The following is a 13546-nucleotide window of genomic DNA, read 5'->3' as shown; positions in this document are numbered from 1 at the left end:
TCAACCTGTTGTGTGACACCACACTCCCTCTTCTGGAGGACACAGTTTGTGTAGCATCTGCCCCTCGGATGCTGAGCAAGAGCTAAAAACATTCTAAGGGATTGCACTTGCAGCTCTGGATGGCTAAATTCAGCTGCACTGTATCAGTGTAACTGGAAAAAAAAAGTGTTCCACTTTGGATTTTATCCACATCAGCTACTACCACATAACAAATTATTACTCCTCTGTTTCAGCTTGGTGTAAACAGAGCAGAACAATATGAAACATCTGAAGAAAAATCAGAAAATAACAGGAGAATAAAAACCATGTCTTAAATTGATTGTACAAACAAGTTTTATTGTTACAAGAAAAGGAAAAAAAAAAACCCAAACAAACCAAAAAAACACCCCCCACCACCTCACAGCAGGGTTCCCAAATTCAATTGCTGTGTTATTTTAAATTGAATACTGATGAACTTCTGATTCTGGCACTTCAAAACTTCAAAACTTCTTGATTACTTTAGCTCAGCCTGAAGCACTGAACTTTATTGTAACTCAAGGCACAGCACCAAAATGCAAGACGAGCCTGACATCCAGTCAGAGTAATTCTGTGGATTAATCAGGATGCCTGATTCCCAGAAATTTTGGGCACATTGGCTGAGCAACAGATTATGGCTGTGCTACAAATGAGAAAGACTATATCTTATAGCTTCCCAGACAGCACATGATGTATTCTGCCTCAGGAAATTCAGTGTGCATATTACTCCACAGCTTGGATTCCAGCTGCCCACAGAAGTGACCTCCATATTCTGGAATTACTTGAAAAGTTTGTTGCCCTCAGAAAGTGTCTTGTTTTACTATCATGGTGAAATTCAAGCATATGAGCATATTACTCTCAGAATCATCAGAGAATCCTTGCACAACAATAGTATAATTGCCCTAAAACAAGCAAGACAAAAAAAAAAAAAAAAAGAAAATTAGTCCACAATACTGCCTGCTCTTGTCTAAATGGCTTCTTGGAATGGTTCCGGTGATTTCTGTTAGAACTGAAAAAGACAGATTCCCATCAGGGACTGTTCTCATAGGTATAGTCAGGTATATGAGCGCCTGAAAATAAAAGTGTTCAACTTCCTTCTCATGGCCAGGCTACTGAGGAACAGCATTTCCTGGTCTAGCACAGTCCCATCAGGAAGTGCCAGGTCTACCACAAGTTCTTCATCGACAGGACGACAGCTCATGTTCCTGTCCAGTACTAGCTCTGGGGCTACAAGAGCTGTTGGACTCTTGGAGGCCCATGAGCTGAGGGGGATGGTGGAGATTTTGGACCAGTAGGAGCTCCTTAGTGACATTTTTAGGGATTAACAGGATTGATAAGGGTCTTGGAGAAGCTCAGACAACTGATGAGGCAGTTGTTGGATGAGAATGGCTTAACCTGAGGACTGGTGCTGCCCCTGGTTTAACAGCAGAGCACTGCTTTTACTTTTTGCATATTGTTGTCCCTTTTCAAATCTTTGAAAATGGTTTCATGGAGTAAAAGAGCAGCATGTGAAGAGAATGTAAAATAAAGAATGAAATGGGAAGAAGGAATATGAATGGGTTTACTCAAACAGGTAAAAGGAAAGAGAATAATTTACCAAACAAAATGGAATAATTAAGGTGACATTAACTGATTACTTTGATCTTTTCTTTTATAAAATAAAGGAATAATAACCTTAGAACATCTATCATTTCAGAGATGCTACCATTTTAATGTTATCAATTCTACTATAAGAAAGTTTTCTGACATTTCCTCTTCTCTTTTTTACAATTTGGGTGAACATCTCTCTTCAGAAAAAAATATACTTGTAAGTATGTGATTTTACTATTACACAAAATGTTGAAAAGTACCTTTGGAAATGCTGTTCTTGAGCCTTTAATATCAAATGCCGATGCAAGTGTTTCTGAAAAACAGAGATAATTATAATACAAAGAGTTACTTAAACATAAAGCCATCAATCAGACTGCCTAAATAACTTCAAAGCAATATGGCATATCTCTCAGCAGCAGTTGCCAATGTAATTTACCCTTTCACTGATAAAGTCCTCATCTGGTGCTTCTCTCAGAGCTCTGACTTTTTGTGGAAACCACATTAGAAAATAGAAATTAACCACAGTGCTCCTGCAACATCTCCTCCAGACAAATCCTACTGTGATAACTCCAGTAATTTAACTTGTAATAGCAGTTCACTTGAATGGTAACTGAAGAGAGCTGATACTGATTTTTGAAGAAAGGAAAACAGACTATTTTACCCTCCTTACAGGTTTTTTTGGCCTTTAGTCTGGCATCCTACCTGAATTCTCTGAATCTGAGCCTGTATTGTGTTAATACTTGTTAGCCCCTACCAAAGGATTAACTCTTCTCTATTGGGAAAAAAAAAAAAAAAAAAAAAAAAAAAAAGCATCATACATAGGTGTATAAAATCTCTTTAAAAACCCATCCAGACATATATCTAAATAAACTTTGTTCTGGATATTAGTAGAGCCCACAGTGCCTCTCAAGTTTCCTGTTCAGTCCAGTCAAATGCAATCTTTCCTTGTCATTTTAGAGACGTTCACAACAAGTGTAATCATCAGATGAAGGATATTAGTAATTCTCATTTATGGAGACGGAAACTGCAGTACAAGGTTGTTAAAATAAAGAATTTGAATATTTTCTACTTCAGTGGGGTTCTGGCACTGGAGAATTGCCTGCTCCTTCCTGAGGTTTGCTGCCTGCCAAGCAAAGTCTAGATTGTGGAAATAAAAATCTGTTTGCATGGGTTGATTGCACCATGTATTTTCACACCAACCTCCTTTCAGCGTTCCACACACTGAGTATTCATCATCAGCTCCGCTGCAGAGGAGTTCTTTCCAGAGGAGTGCTTTGGCACCATCATACCAGACATTGAAGACAATCTTCAAAAAGTGGATGTCACTTCCTAATTAAAACATTGCAACTAAGAAAATGGTAACTGGTGGGGAGGGAAAGCGTATATGGAGACATGCTATCTAGATAAAAACTAGATTTTGCCAAAATACTGTATTTTTGTAAGACTCCCCCAAAATTAAAAAGGTATATGTCTTGAAAACTGCTACTTCCAGAAAAAAAAAAAAAAAAAAAAAAAAAAAAAAAAAAAAAAAGGTATTGGTGTTTTTAACAACAAAAAATTAGTCTTAAAAATATTTGGGAGAAAAATTTCAAAGTCTGTTTTAATTTCTTTAGTAAAGGAAACAGAGTTCATTCAGCTCCACAGCTAACTTAAACACGTGCTCAAATGAAGACCTTAGTTTTAAGCAGATATTGCAAAGAAACTGTCATGAATGCATCATAAAGATGTCCTTCTAGGGAAGCAAACCTAGTGCAGAAGGGGAAGTTTATGACACAGCCAGGTCCTAAACATTTCATTAGCTGAGGCTGCTGGCTTAAAGCTGGGTTTAAAGATCACAGTTAGGTTTGCACACAAAATCCAGTACCATCTCCAGCTTCTGGAGCATGCATATTCTTCACAGAAGTCCTGCCATAGTTGGATGGCCTGATGATACTCTCTCTCCTTTAAAAGACTTGGATCTTGTCCAGGCCAGAAGACCAAAATGCACATACACCTAAGGTGTCACAGATTTGCATTTACAGTGACAGTCTGTGTGCAGGGCTCTGGTAACTGCTCCAAGTAAAACTCAAACACATTTTCACAAATCATCATTTCTCTCCATCGCTATAGTTTATCCATTCCATTTTTAACCCCAGAAACCAATTTCCTAAATAACACAGCATTTAGGATGAAGAGTCAGTTTTTCACTTGTATTTCATTTCCAGCATTCCCAAAATATAATTGTCTAGTTAAGACAGACTCACTTGGAATCCAGGTAAGATCAGCCTTCCAGACAGATTTGTTCATCGTGCTGCAAGGTGTCAGATTAAACATGAAAGCATGAGCTGTAGAATCTACAGAAAAAAATCATTTCACATTGATAGTGTGAATAGGCTTCTCCATAAAAATAAGAAGAATATACAGTTATACATACAAAAATACAATTTTTAAAATGCATTTAATACATATTTTGTATCATTGATTGTACATTTATTATGTATCAAATACATATTTTAAATGTATTTAAGTTATATTCTACAAAATTGTTCAATACAATATATGTGGTAAATATTAAATATGTTTTCAATTATATTATTAATTATTTTTACATTTAGAAGGCAAAACCAGTATCATATTTCTTTAAGCAAAGAGAAGTAAATTTTTGGTTGATGATATTTTGCACACAAAAAACAGAGACAAAAGTACCTTTATTTCTCTTTTGAAGATATACAAACTTTTTATTAGCACTAAACCAGCATGGTCTTCTACTGAAAATATCCCTACTTATGCTAATCATGCTGAAAAGAACTAAAAATATTTTTAATGCACCAGCATATTTTTCAGGTAATGTAAATGAACCTTTGAGTAGATTTTCTCTGTGACTGACCCACCTTGCATTTTTAAAATACATAAAATATCAGCCCATGACACAGACAGGGCAAGAGGGGACACACCATGCTGCCTCAGAACCTGATTGGTACCACAGCCTGACAGAATATGACATTCCCTCTTTTTTTCCACATACTTCAAGCTTTTGATTGTAACATACTGGTTAACTCAATAGGTATAATTTATACAACAGAGTACTTGCGAAACTAGTTTAAACCCATTATCTTCTTACATTTCCTGAACAAAAACATGCCTAATTTACTTGAGAATAAAATTCTCTCTCTCCTAGCTTCTGGAACCAGCATTGCGGTAGGATTTATGTCTATGAAGTAAATTTCTTATAACAGGGTGATTAATAACAGAAATATACTTCTTTATCTTTTTCTGTATTCCTCAAAGAAACTAATTTGAAAGAGAATTCACAATCCCTCAGACTACAGAAACTATCCTGCAAATTTAACAAAAGGATTACCTATTTTTTTACTTACCACAGAAAGTATATGACATTTCAAGATCTGATGATGTACAAATGAATTCACTGACTCCAGGGGTGAATAAAATGAAAAAAAGGAGTCCAAACATAGTTACTTTCTTTTTTTTTCAGTATTCGATGGTATAAAACTTCATTTGGGAGAAAGAGGAAGAAAATTCAGCACAGTCATCATCAGTCACATGTCTCCGGGGAAAGTTCTGCTATTTATCGAATTCTCTGCAATCTTTGTTAATCCTACTGTAGCACTGTCAATTATCATCACACTAAATTTTGTTTAAAAAAAAGAATTCTACTTTTGTTGTTACATTTTCCCCAGACAATGCAGCTGAAACCAAGAGTGAAAAATTAAAGAGAAAACTGTGTGAAATGGGGAAGTGAAATGACATTATGACTACCAGAAGCACGTAATCAGCAAGTTTAGTTGACTCATCAGGGGTAAGATTTCTAAAGGCATAATTTCAAACACAGAGTTTCCTGCACATATTAAAGAAAAGAAAAATCCAGAACTAATGAAAACCAAGTCCATTCTTTTATTTTTATGGTAGTCAGTACCTCTCATGGTTTTCATGTGAGCTTCTTACAAAGCTCACTGTACTTTACTAATACACCAGTCATCTGAAGGAATGCAATTAGATGATGTATTTCAAATGGAGCTGAATGCAATCATCTGATGCTATGATGTGCACAAAAACCATGAGTGATTGTGCCCAGAGATTGAGGTAATTCCTAGATTAATTAAGGAAAGGGAAATTTGAATTAAAGGTGCCTGTAAGTACCAAATAATTAACTACAACATGAAATAATTTACAAAATAAGACAAAAATTTGAAAATGTAATGCAGCTAAAGAATTCTCTTTAGTATTTCCAAATCTTTCCATAGACCACAAGAAGAGTCCCACTGGCCTGACAGAGTTCAAAATTTTAAGAGATTTTCAGTATTTGGCTTTTAAGTGGGAATTCAAAATTATATTTTGAATATATATATATATATATATATATATATATACTTTCCTGACAGATCTCCAGAGTACATACATCACACATAGATTTTTGCTGTTGTTTAACAGTATGCTATAAAACATATAAGTTCCTTGTAATCATAGCAATAACACAGTTCTGTTTCAAGATGGACAAATTTTGCTTAAAAATAGTAAGACATGCAGTGAAATTGAAATAAATCAGGAAGTCTGTAATAGTTGGAAAAAAGAAATGCAGTAGTGAGACAGTCACAAAAGAGCAATGAAACAGCTATGAAAGAAGAGCTACCTTTTGCACAGATACAGCCAAAAAAAATTCCTTTCAGCCACAAAGCCATGACCAGTGGTGTGAAGGAGTTTAATCTGTGAGAAGCCAAGCCAGGCTCTCTGCTGAGTCTTCTGTCAGTCCAGCAGGTTTAGCACAAGTCCCAGGTCAGTCTGAAGTGGGCAGGGGGTGGAAATTACCATACCCCAGTGATGTACAAGATTTCCCAGCTGAACATGGGTCCCTCTGTGGCCAGACTTGGTCTGGCATTGCTGCTCAATGCGTTGGGCGGCTGATGCACTCATGGGCAGTGTGGAAAGAGCACTGCAGATTGACAAGGCTTTACATAAAGCTCCTTAATATGAAAGAAGACAAACTCTCTGCTGAATTGACTTTCTAAACCTGGTTCAAGCATCGGTGTTTTTTTCAGATACTTGCTGCAGAAAAGTTATAGATGAGGAATGAGTTCCCCCTGGTGGTTCAGACAGACACATGCAGAAACCTCCTGCTCCTTCCTTATCGCACTTTTATTGCACAAGACTATTCCAATGCTTTAAAAAGTCAGTCTAAGAAAGCTCAATTTAAAAGTATCTGGCTGGCTAAATGGGAAAACAGGAACAATAAGTACTACTGGTATCATAGCTAAAATATCCTTTATGACCGTGAAGCCTACAACCTTGACCTCTGTGTTTGGTCAAACTGTCATTAAATTAAAATAACCTAAATTATTTTTAAATACTTTCAGCAAATTCTGTTTTAGATGCTTGTGGCGTTTCATCAATGCTGTTCACAGATGTGACGTCTTGTGATGATCACTGAAGTCCCAAAGCAGTGCACTAGTGGTGTGAAGGATCTGTTCTGTTCCTTTCAAGCCAGTATGAGGATCACTGCAGAAGATTATAAAGTTCTATACACTTTAATTTTACAAAACCTTTTTTCTTTACTATAATCCTTTTCTTATGTATTCCAATCCAAAAGGAAGGCAAAAAGGAAGGAGAAGTGGAAAGAGCTACACAATAATGTTACTTCACTGAGGTTTTGTCAGTGAAATACTTCATTTATTTTGAAATCCTTTGCAAGTAAATTCAGTAGGAACCAGCTCCCATATCTAATTAATAGTACATAAATTCAAGTCTAAAGAATTTAGAACTTCATATCTATGACATTTAATTTTGCTTCATCTGAGATGTTGAGATTAGAAGTTTATTCCAAGCTTCCTCACTGATTTGTGGTTAAAATCCTTAAAATAATTCATGATATTTTTATCTTCTTTCTCAAGGCACCCAAGAAGTGCTTAAGTTACTTTTGATTGCTTTTCAAAATAATCACTTTGTATTTGGATTGTTGGCTGCAGATGAGTACATTGACCAGGTAAGCACTTATAAGTCATTACAATCTCCCTCAGGAAAGACTTATAATATGCATGGTCATAATATTTCATCACAGAAAAACAAATAACAGTACACCAGTATAACAGGGGAAAGTACTCAATTTCAAAGTGTTAGACAGAATTAAAGATTATATCCCAGATTTTGGCACATAACAAAATTTCACTTTAATGGAAAACTCTTTTAAGACATCAACCACATTTATTAAATAACGAAAGAGGCAATAATAATTTTCCTTGCAGGACCATTTATGAGTTTTTGAAGTAGATAGTTCCAGACACCTGGAAGCAGACATTTATTCCTTCTGATTCTGGGTTTAGGGTTGATGCTGAAGGCACTATAACATAAAGGGGCCCTATATAAGGCATAAGACTGCATTCACAAAATAAAAATACACTCGACTATCAGCATGAAGAATAGAAAATTGTGGACTCTTCTCAAAACCCCTCATTGACAATCAAATCCCCTATCTTTGACAATGTTTATAGTGGAAGTAGAAAGTCATGCCCAGGGATACAATAACAAGGTAGAGGATTCATTTCCTCTATAGGCAACTGATTAAATGCTTGAGAGTGCCATGAGAGTCCAGACCAAAAGCAGGGCACTGGCACATATCCAGTGGTGCATTGGTAGCATTTGAGTAAGAAACCAAAGAGTTTTTGAAATATACAAAAAGTGCTGTGCATTACGCTGTACATGTTTTGTTAAATCTGTATGAACTTTGGCTTAGTGGTTTGATTTGAATATATCCCATTAAACCACTGGAGACTATTCAAATGTAGCAAACACATACCAGGTGGTATGGTTTTCCTGTGCAAACTATTATGTTGGAAATAACTCCCTGCCTCTTGCCAGTAGCCTTACGGTTTATTCTCTGCAAGCCAAGTTTAGGACTAAAACTTTTACAGTTGTACCCTGAAGTATTCATTAAGCTATTAAAATTGCCAAAAAGAAGAGAAAGAAGAGGATGAAGGGATAAGAAAAGGGGATGTCCTACCTGAGGCTCACAGTATGCACACCACAGCAACACTTTCCATGCTGGAATTCTAGAAAGGGAGACAGCTGGACATATTTTGCGGCTGTTTGCTCTTGTTCTCTGCTATTCCCTGCTTAAAATAGCTGCTTGCTGAGGTCTGTGTAGCTCTGGGATAATCTTATTATAGTGGATCCAACTCACAGCTAAGCACACTTGTCCCATTTCTCATGCAGGCTGCAGCAGGCCATGCTGTACACTGGGGAATGAAGAAATCCGTGGTATGAGACATGAAGAAATCTGTGGTATGGCCACAGAACTCCAGAGCAACAAAATTACAGCAGTTTACCAAGTTTCCACCCTATTAAGTTACGTTGAGCAGTTGTAATAATTCACGTCTGCTCTTAATTTTTACAGCACAAAAAGACTTTCATGAAGTTTCCATCACCTAAATCAAGCCTTCCTGGTTCCATGAAAAAATTTACAGATTTTCTTCATCTTTGCCAATATGATGACTTTGGTATGTAATATAGCAAGGTCCAGTCAAATTAATTAACTAGTAATTCTACAGAGTGTGGTTAAGAGCATGAAGTACCTCACAGCTTAAAAGATTTCTCTTTGAAGTACCAAAAAGGGATCATTTTCTCATCAAAAATTTTTATATTTGCATGAAAAAAATGAGGGTTGTGGGATAATTTAATTTTAAAAATAACTTCAAGAAATGACAAGCAACTCTGTACTTTATAATTAAGAACAAATATGAAGTAATGAATAATAATGTGGCCAAAACAAAAAACTTGAGAAAGTTTTTTTTCACCAGCAAGAAAATAGCATGTAGTAAGTCTGAAAAGAAAGATTTGCATATATCCTGACTGTTATTCAAAGGGAAAAGATAAAAAGAAAAACAGTCATCTATTACCTTTTCTGGAAGCATTTCAGGCTGGAAAGGGATAGGAAGAATATGTCTAGGAAGGAGGCTTCAGTAATTTCCTACAGAATAACAGAATTAGCTACGTTGGAAAAGACCTGTGAAATCAGAGTCCAACATATAAAAGGTGTTTCCTTGAACACCTCCTTTTGGGAAAGGAAAAGAACGCTTGCAATTTCAATGGGGATCAGTTGGGCAAGTTTTGGTCCATGTCCCTGCACTTGATGGCATCCCATGCCTTTTGATGACTTTTTGGTCCTTTGCACTGCACCTTGTATAATTGTATGCACTTGATGGCATCCCATGCCTTTTGATGACTTTCACTTTGGCAAATTTTTATTTTTTTTTTAGTATCCATGCCATGGCTCTCATATCTTCCCCTCAAAGTTCTGTCTTCCTCCTTGATTTTTTCCCCTGCTTTGGCAGCATCTGTGATGTTAGTTTGCATGTTTTGGTCCTTTGCACTGCACCTTGTATAATTGTATAATCCCAGTCCATTTGCTTGTAGTCACTAAATGTCGCAATTTTCTGGTTTGTTGTTTTTTTCTTCAATTGCATTTCATTTGATGGTATGTCCTTTCCAGAGTGTTTGTAAATCATTCTTTTTTGTTTTGTAAGATTTCGTGGAATTGGAATTTCCTTTTGTGAAGGGAAACTAAATCTTGTGAAACAGAAAAGAATGACCTACAAACATTCTGGAAAGGAGATACGGTGAAATGAAATGCAATTGAAGAAAAAAAAAAAAAAGAAAATTGGGAAATTTAGTGACTACGAGCAAATGGTCTGGGAGGAAATGAGGTACAGTGCAAAGGACCAAAACACACAGAACTAACCTCACAGATGGAGTTGTTCAAGGAAAGACTGGACATGGCACTCAATGCCCTGGTGTCATTGGCATAGTGGTGTTTAGTCATGGGTTAGACCTATGATCTGGGCAGCCTGTTCCAAATTTTAATCAACCTTTCTGTGAAGAAATTCCACCTGAAATGGAACCTGAGCCTCCCCTGGCACAGCTTGTGGACATTTCCTCTCATCCTGTTGCCGGTTGCCTGGGAGATCAGCGACCCCCTTCTCGCTACAAGCTCCTCTCAGAAAAGGTCCTCCCAAGCCTCCTTTTCTCCAGGCTAAACCATTGCAGCTCCTTCAGCTGCTCCTCTCAGGACTTACCCTCTAGACCCTTCAACATCTTCATTGCTCTTCTCTGTATACACTCCAGCACCTTTATGTCCTCCCTGAATTAAGGGGCCCAAAACTGAACACAGTACACGAGGTGTGGCCTCACCAGCACCGAGTAAAGGGGGACAATCACTGCCCTGGTCCTGCTGGCCACACTATTGCTGATACACATTGACGCATTCCTGCTCTTCATAACAGATCCAGTGAAACTGGGACCAGGGTAAGATGTGTCCAGCTGCTATGCACAAGTGATTGGTTGGTCCTGAAAAGGCTGCTGGAGCTGTCAGCCTTCACTGTAGGCATTGCCTTGCAAACAGTTTGTAAATCACTTATTTCAGAAAACTGGGCTCCTACATCAGTACTTCCTTCAGAACCTCCACATGTACAAGCACATTCTTTAGATCTCATAAATAGTTTCTTCCATATCTTGTACAAGTTACCTACACGCAAAGAAATATCAGCAACTTCCAGGGATGAAAATGTTAGCAAGCAGTAATACTTCTGCACTTAGTACTTGTTTTCACCAAGTGTATGAAATGGAAGAAAAATACACTAGAAGAAAATAGTAATTTACATAATTAATAGGGTTGTTAAACAGAGATGGAGCTAACAGACTTTGGGAATTATCTGGTAGTAATTTGTTTATTGAAACACTTACACCACAGTCGATTCTCTTGCCTGATTTGTTAGTAGCAAGAGGGCCTGTTCTGATTTATGCACATTTTCTACCGTAGAAAGACACCGAGCATTTCAGAGCTTCCCACCTGGAAATGCACACAATGCACTAAAAAATATCTTAAGACAGATTGCTCAGAACCCAGAACAAAGAAGAAACACATCTTGGAAGTCTTTTTGGATTACAATTCAATTCCTTTATTTTGATTCTAATGTGAATAATTGCTCTCAACAATTAGAGGGATCTAAACCAGTCACATATGTGGAAGTATACTCAAGTTCTGTGTTCATTTTTGGGCCCCTCACAACACACAGGACTTTGGGGTGCTGAGTGTGTCCAGAGAAGGGCAGTGAAGCTGGTGAAGGGTCTGGAGCACAAGTCTTATGAGGAACAAACAGCTGGGGAAACTGGGGTTGTTCAGTCTGGAGAAAAGGAGGCTCAGGAGTGATCTTACCAGTCTCTACAACCTGAAAGCAGGGTGTACCAAGGTGGGGATCTGCCTCTTCTCCCAAGTAACAAGCAATAAGACAAGAGGAGAAACAGCCTCAAGTTGCACCAGGGGATGTTCAGCCTGGATATTAGGAAAGATTTCTTCACTGAAAGGGCTGTTAACCACTGGCATGGCTCCCTGGGGAAGTGGTTGAGTCACCATGCCAGAAGGCATCTAAAGGATACATAAATGTGGTACTTAAGGACATGGTTTAGTGGTGGACTTGGCAGTGCTGGCTTAGTGGTTAGAATTAATGATCTTGGAGGTCCTTTCCAACCTAAATGGTCCTACAATTCCAAGTACACAATCTAAGTGTAGCAGCAAACAAAGCAAAACCGAGTAAAATGTTGAGTATCTTCAGTAAGTCTGGTCTTCTTTTTCCTGATATAAAAGTATACTATCCTATTATTTTCAAGTTGCACATTAGAAGTATTAAGTATTTTTTCTGAGACTACATCCCAGCCAGAATCATCACCTATCTTCTGGCAGAATTCTGGATTCTTTAATATTATTTTTAATCGTCTGTATGTCAGAAAGCCACCTACTAGCTTCACTTGCTTTTCACTATCAGAACATGAGCAGAATAATATTTCTCTTCCATAGACAGAAATTTAGCCACTGGTATGGAGATATCTTACTGTTGCTGCTTAATTCTGAATTGGCCAAATCTCAAATTTAGAGAGGAAAACTTTTTGCAGTCAGAAGGAAAAAATGAGGATTTTAATATTGCCTATGGAGTACATAAATATAATTTTGGGGCCTTTCCTTTCCCTTCTCCAGCAAACTCTATTTCCTGTTCTCCCTGGATTTGTCATTGGAAGATCAAGTCAACCTCATCTTTCAATGCAAGCACCAAAAGTGATTGAACGCATCAAAGATTACTTTTAACTAAGTGTAAAACATTGTTTCAATGAGGACAAGTAGTACAACCAGGTGACCAGAATTGCTTGTTCAATGTAACTTGAACCCCACATGTTCAATATAATTTTATGACAACTTTATTTATATATTATTGCTACCCATGGAATGATACTGGCTTAACAAGACCTTATCACCCTTTTAAAATTATAGTTGTGCCAATACAAAAAACCTGCCTCAAAAATATTGGGATGGGACGATTTGCTTTTTAATTACTAAGCGAGTACATTGAGGGCAGTCAGAAAAGCAACATTCAAAACCCTTGTTTAATATCATGTGTGGTGTCATCCTACAAAAGGAAATTGAAATAATAGTACCGGAAGACATTTAGACTTTTAAATACAGTTCTTCAGCCACAACTTAGGAAACAGCTTGAAAGTTAGCTATAATTTTTTATTTGCAGGATCAGGATGACTAGCAGCAAGTATCAGACTTTTTTATTACAAAGGGCACTATTAAAACAAAAGGATTAATTTGGGGGGTTTTTTCAATTCAGTAACTTTTATGTCTCAAAATATTTAGGCCCTTCATTCTTTGAAAACTAGTATTTGCCAGTTTATGCACCTTCAGCTAAAAAATTTAAATCCAACTTCTACACACTCAAGGGAGAAGAACCAGTCTAGTACTACAAAAAGACCAGATTCCCCTTTTCAAGCTGAGCAAAAGGTGGCTTTCTTCACAGTGCTGAGAATCAAGAGGTGCGTTCTTTAAAGGCACAATTGCTTCCCCACCTTACACAAATTCTAACAGAATCCATTTTAACCACTAACTGCTAGAATTTTCTTGGTT

The 13546-nt window shown here is 37.2% G+C and overlaps 1 protein-coding gene across 4 annotated transcripts; it reads right to left on the bottom strand.

Moving 5' to 3' along the window:
- Positions 1–337: 337 nt before the first annotated feature.
- Positions 338–9732, bottom strand: LY96 (lymphocyte antigen 96). 4 transcript variants are annotated; one of them, XM_041412877.1, is made up of 6 exons: positions 6233–9732; positions 4962–5291; positions 3849–3938; positions 2806–2934; positions 1866–1918; positions 338–917 (listed from the first exon to the last, which is right to left on the bottom strand). In XM_041412877.1, exons 2-6 carry the CDS (start codon positions 5053–5055, stop codon positions 816–818), a joined length of 468 nt encoding a protein of 155 aa, XP_041268811.1. In that variant the 5' UTR covers positions 5056–5291; positions 6233–9732; the 3' UTR covers positions 338–815. The 4 variants fall into 4 exon arrangements, with proteins under 4 accessions (XP_041268811.1, XP_041268812.1, XP_041268813.1 ...); XM_041412878.1 differs by having other exon boundaries at positions 4962–5094; XM_041412879.1 differs by having other exon boundaries at positions 4962–5094; positions 8594–9732.
- Between the last annotated feature and the right edge of the window lie 3814 nt (positions 9733–13546).

The sequence above is a fragment of the Onychostruthus taczanowskii genome, unplaced genomic scaffold, assembly GCF_017590055.1.
Source record: "Onychostruthus taczanowskii isolate IOZ18803 unplaced genomic scaffold, ASM1759005v1 scaffold4, whole genome shotgun sequence".
In the NCBI taxonomy this organism is placed as follows: domain Eukaryota; kingdom Metazoa; phylum Chordata; class Aves; order Passeriformes; family Passeridae; genus Onychostruthus; species Onychostruthus taczanowskii.
Note: the sequence above shows the minus strand (reverse complement) of the source record. Positions and strands in the feature narration are given on the sequence as shown.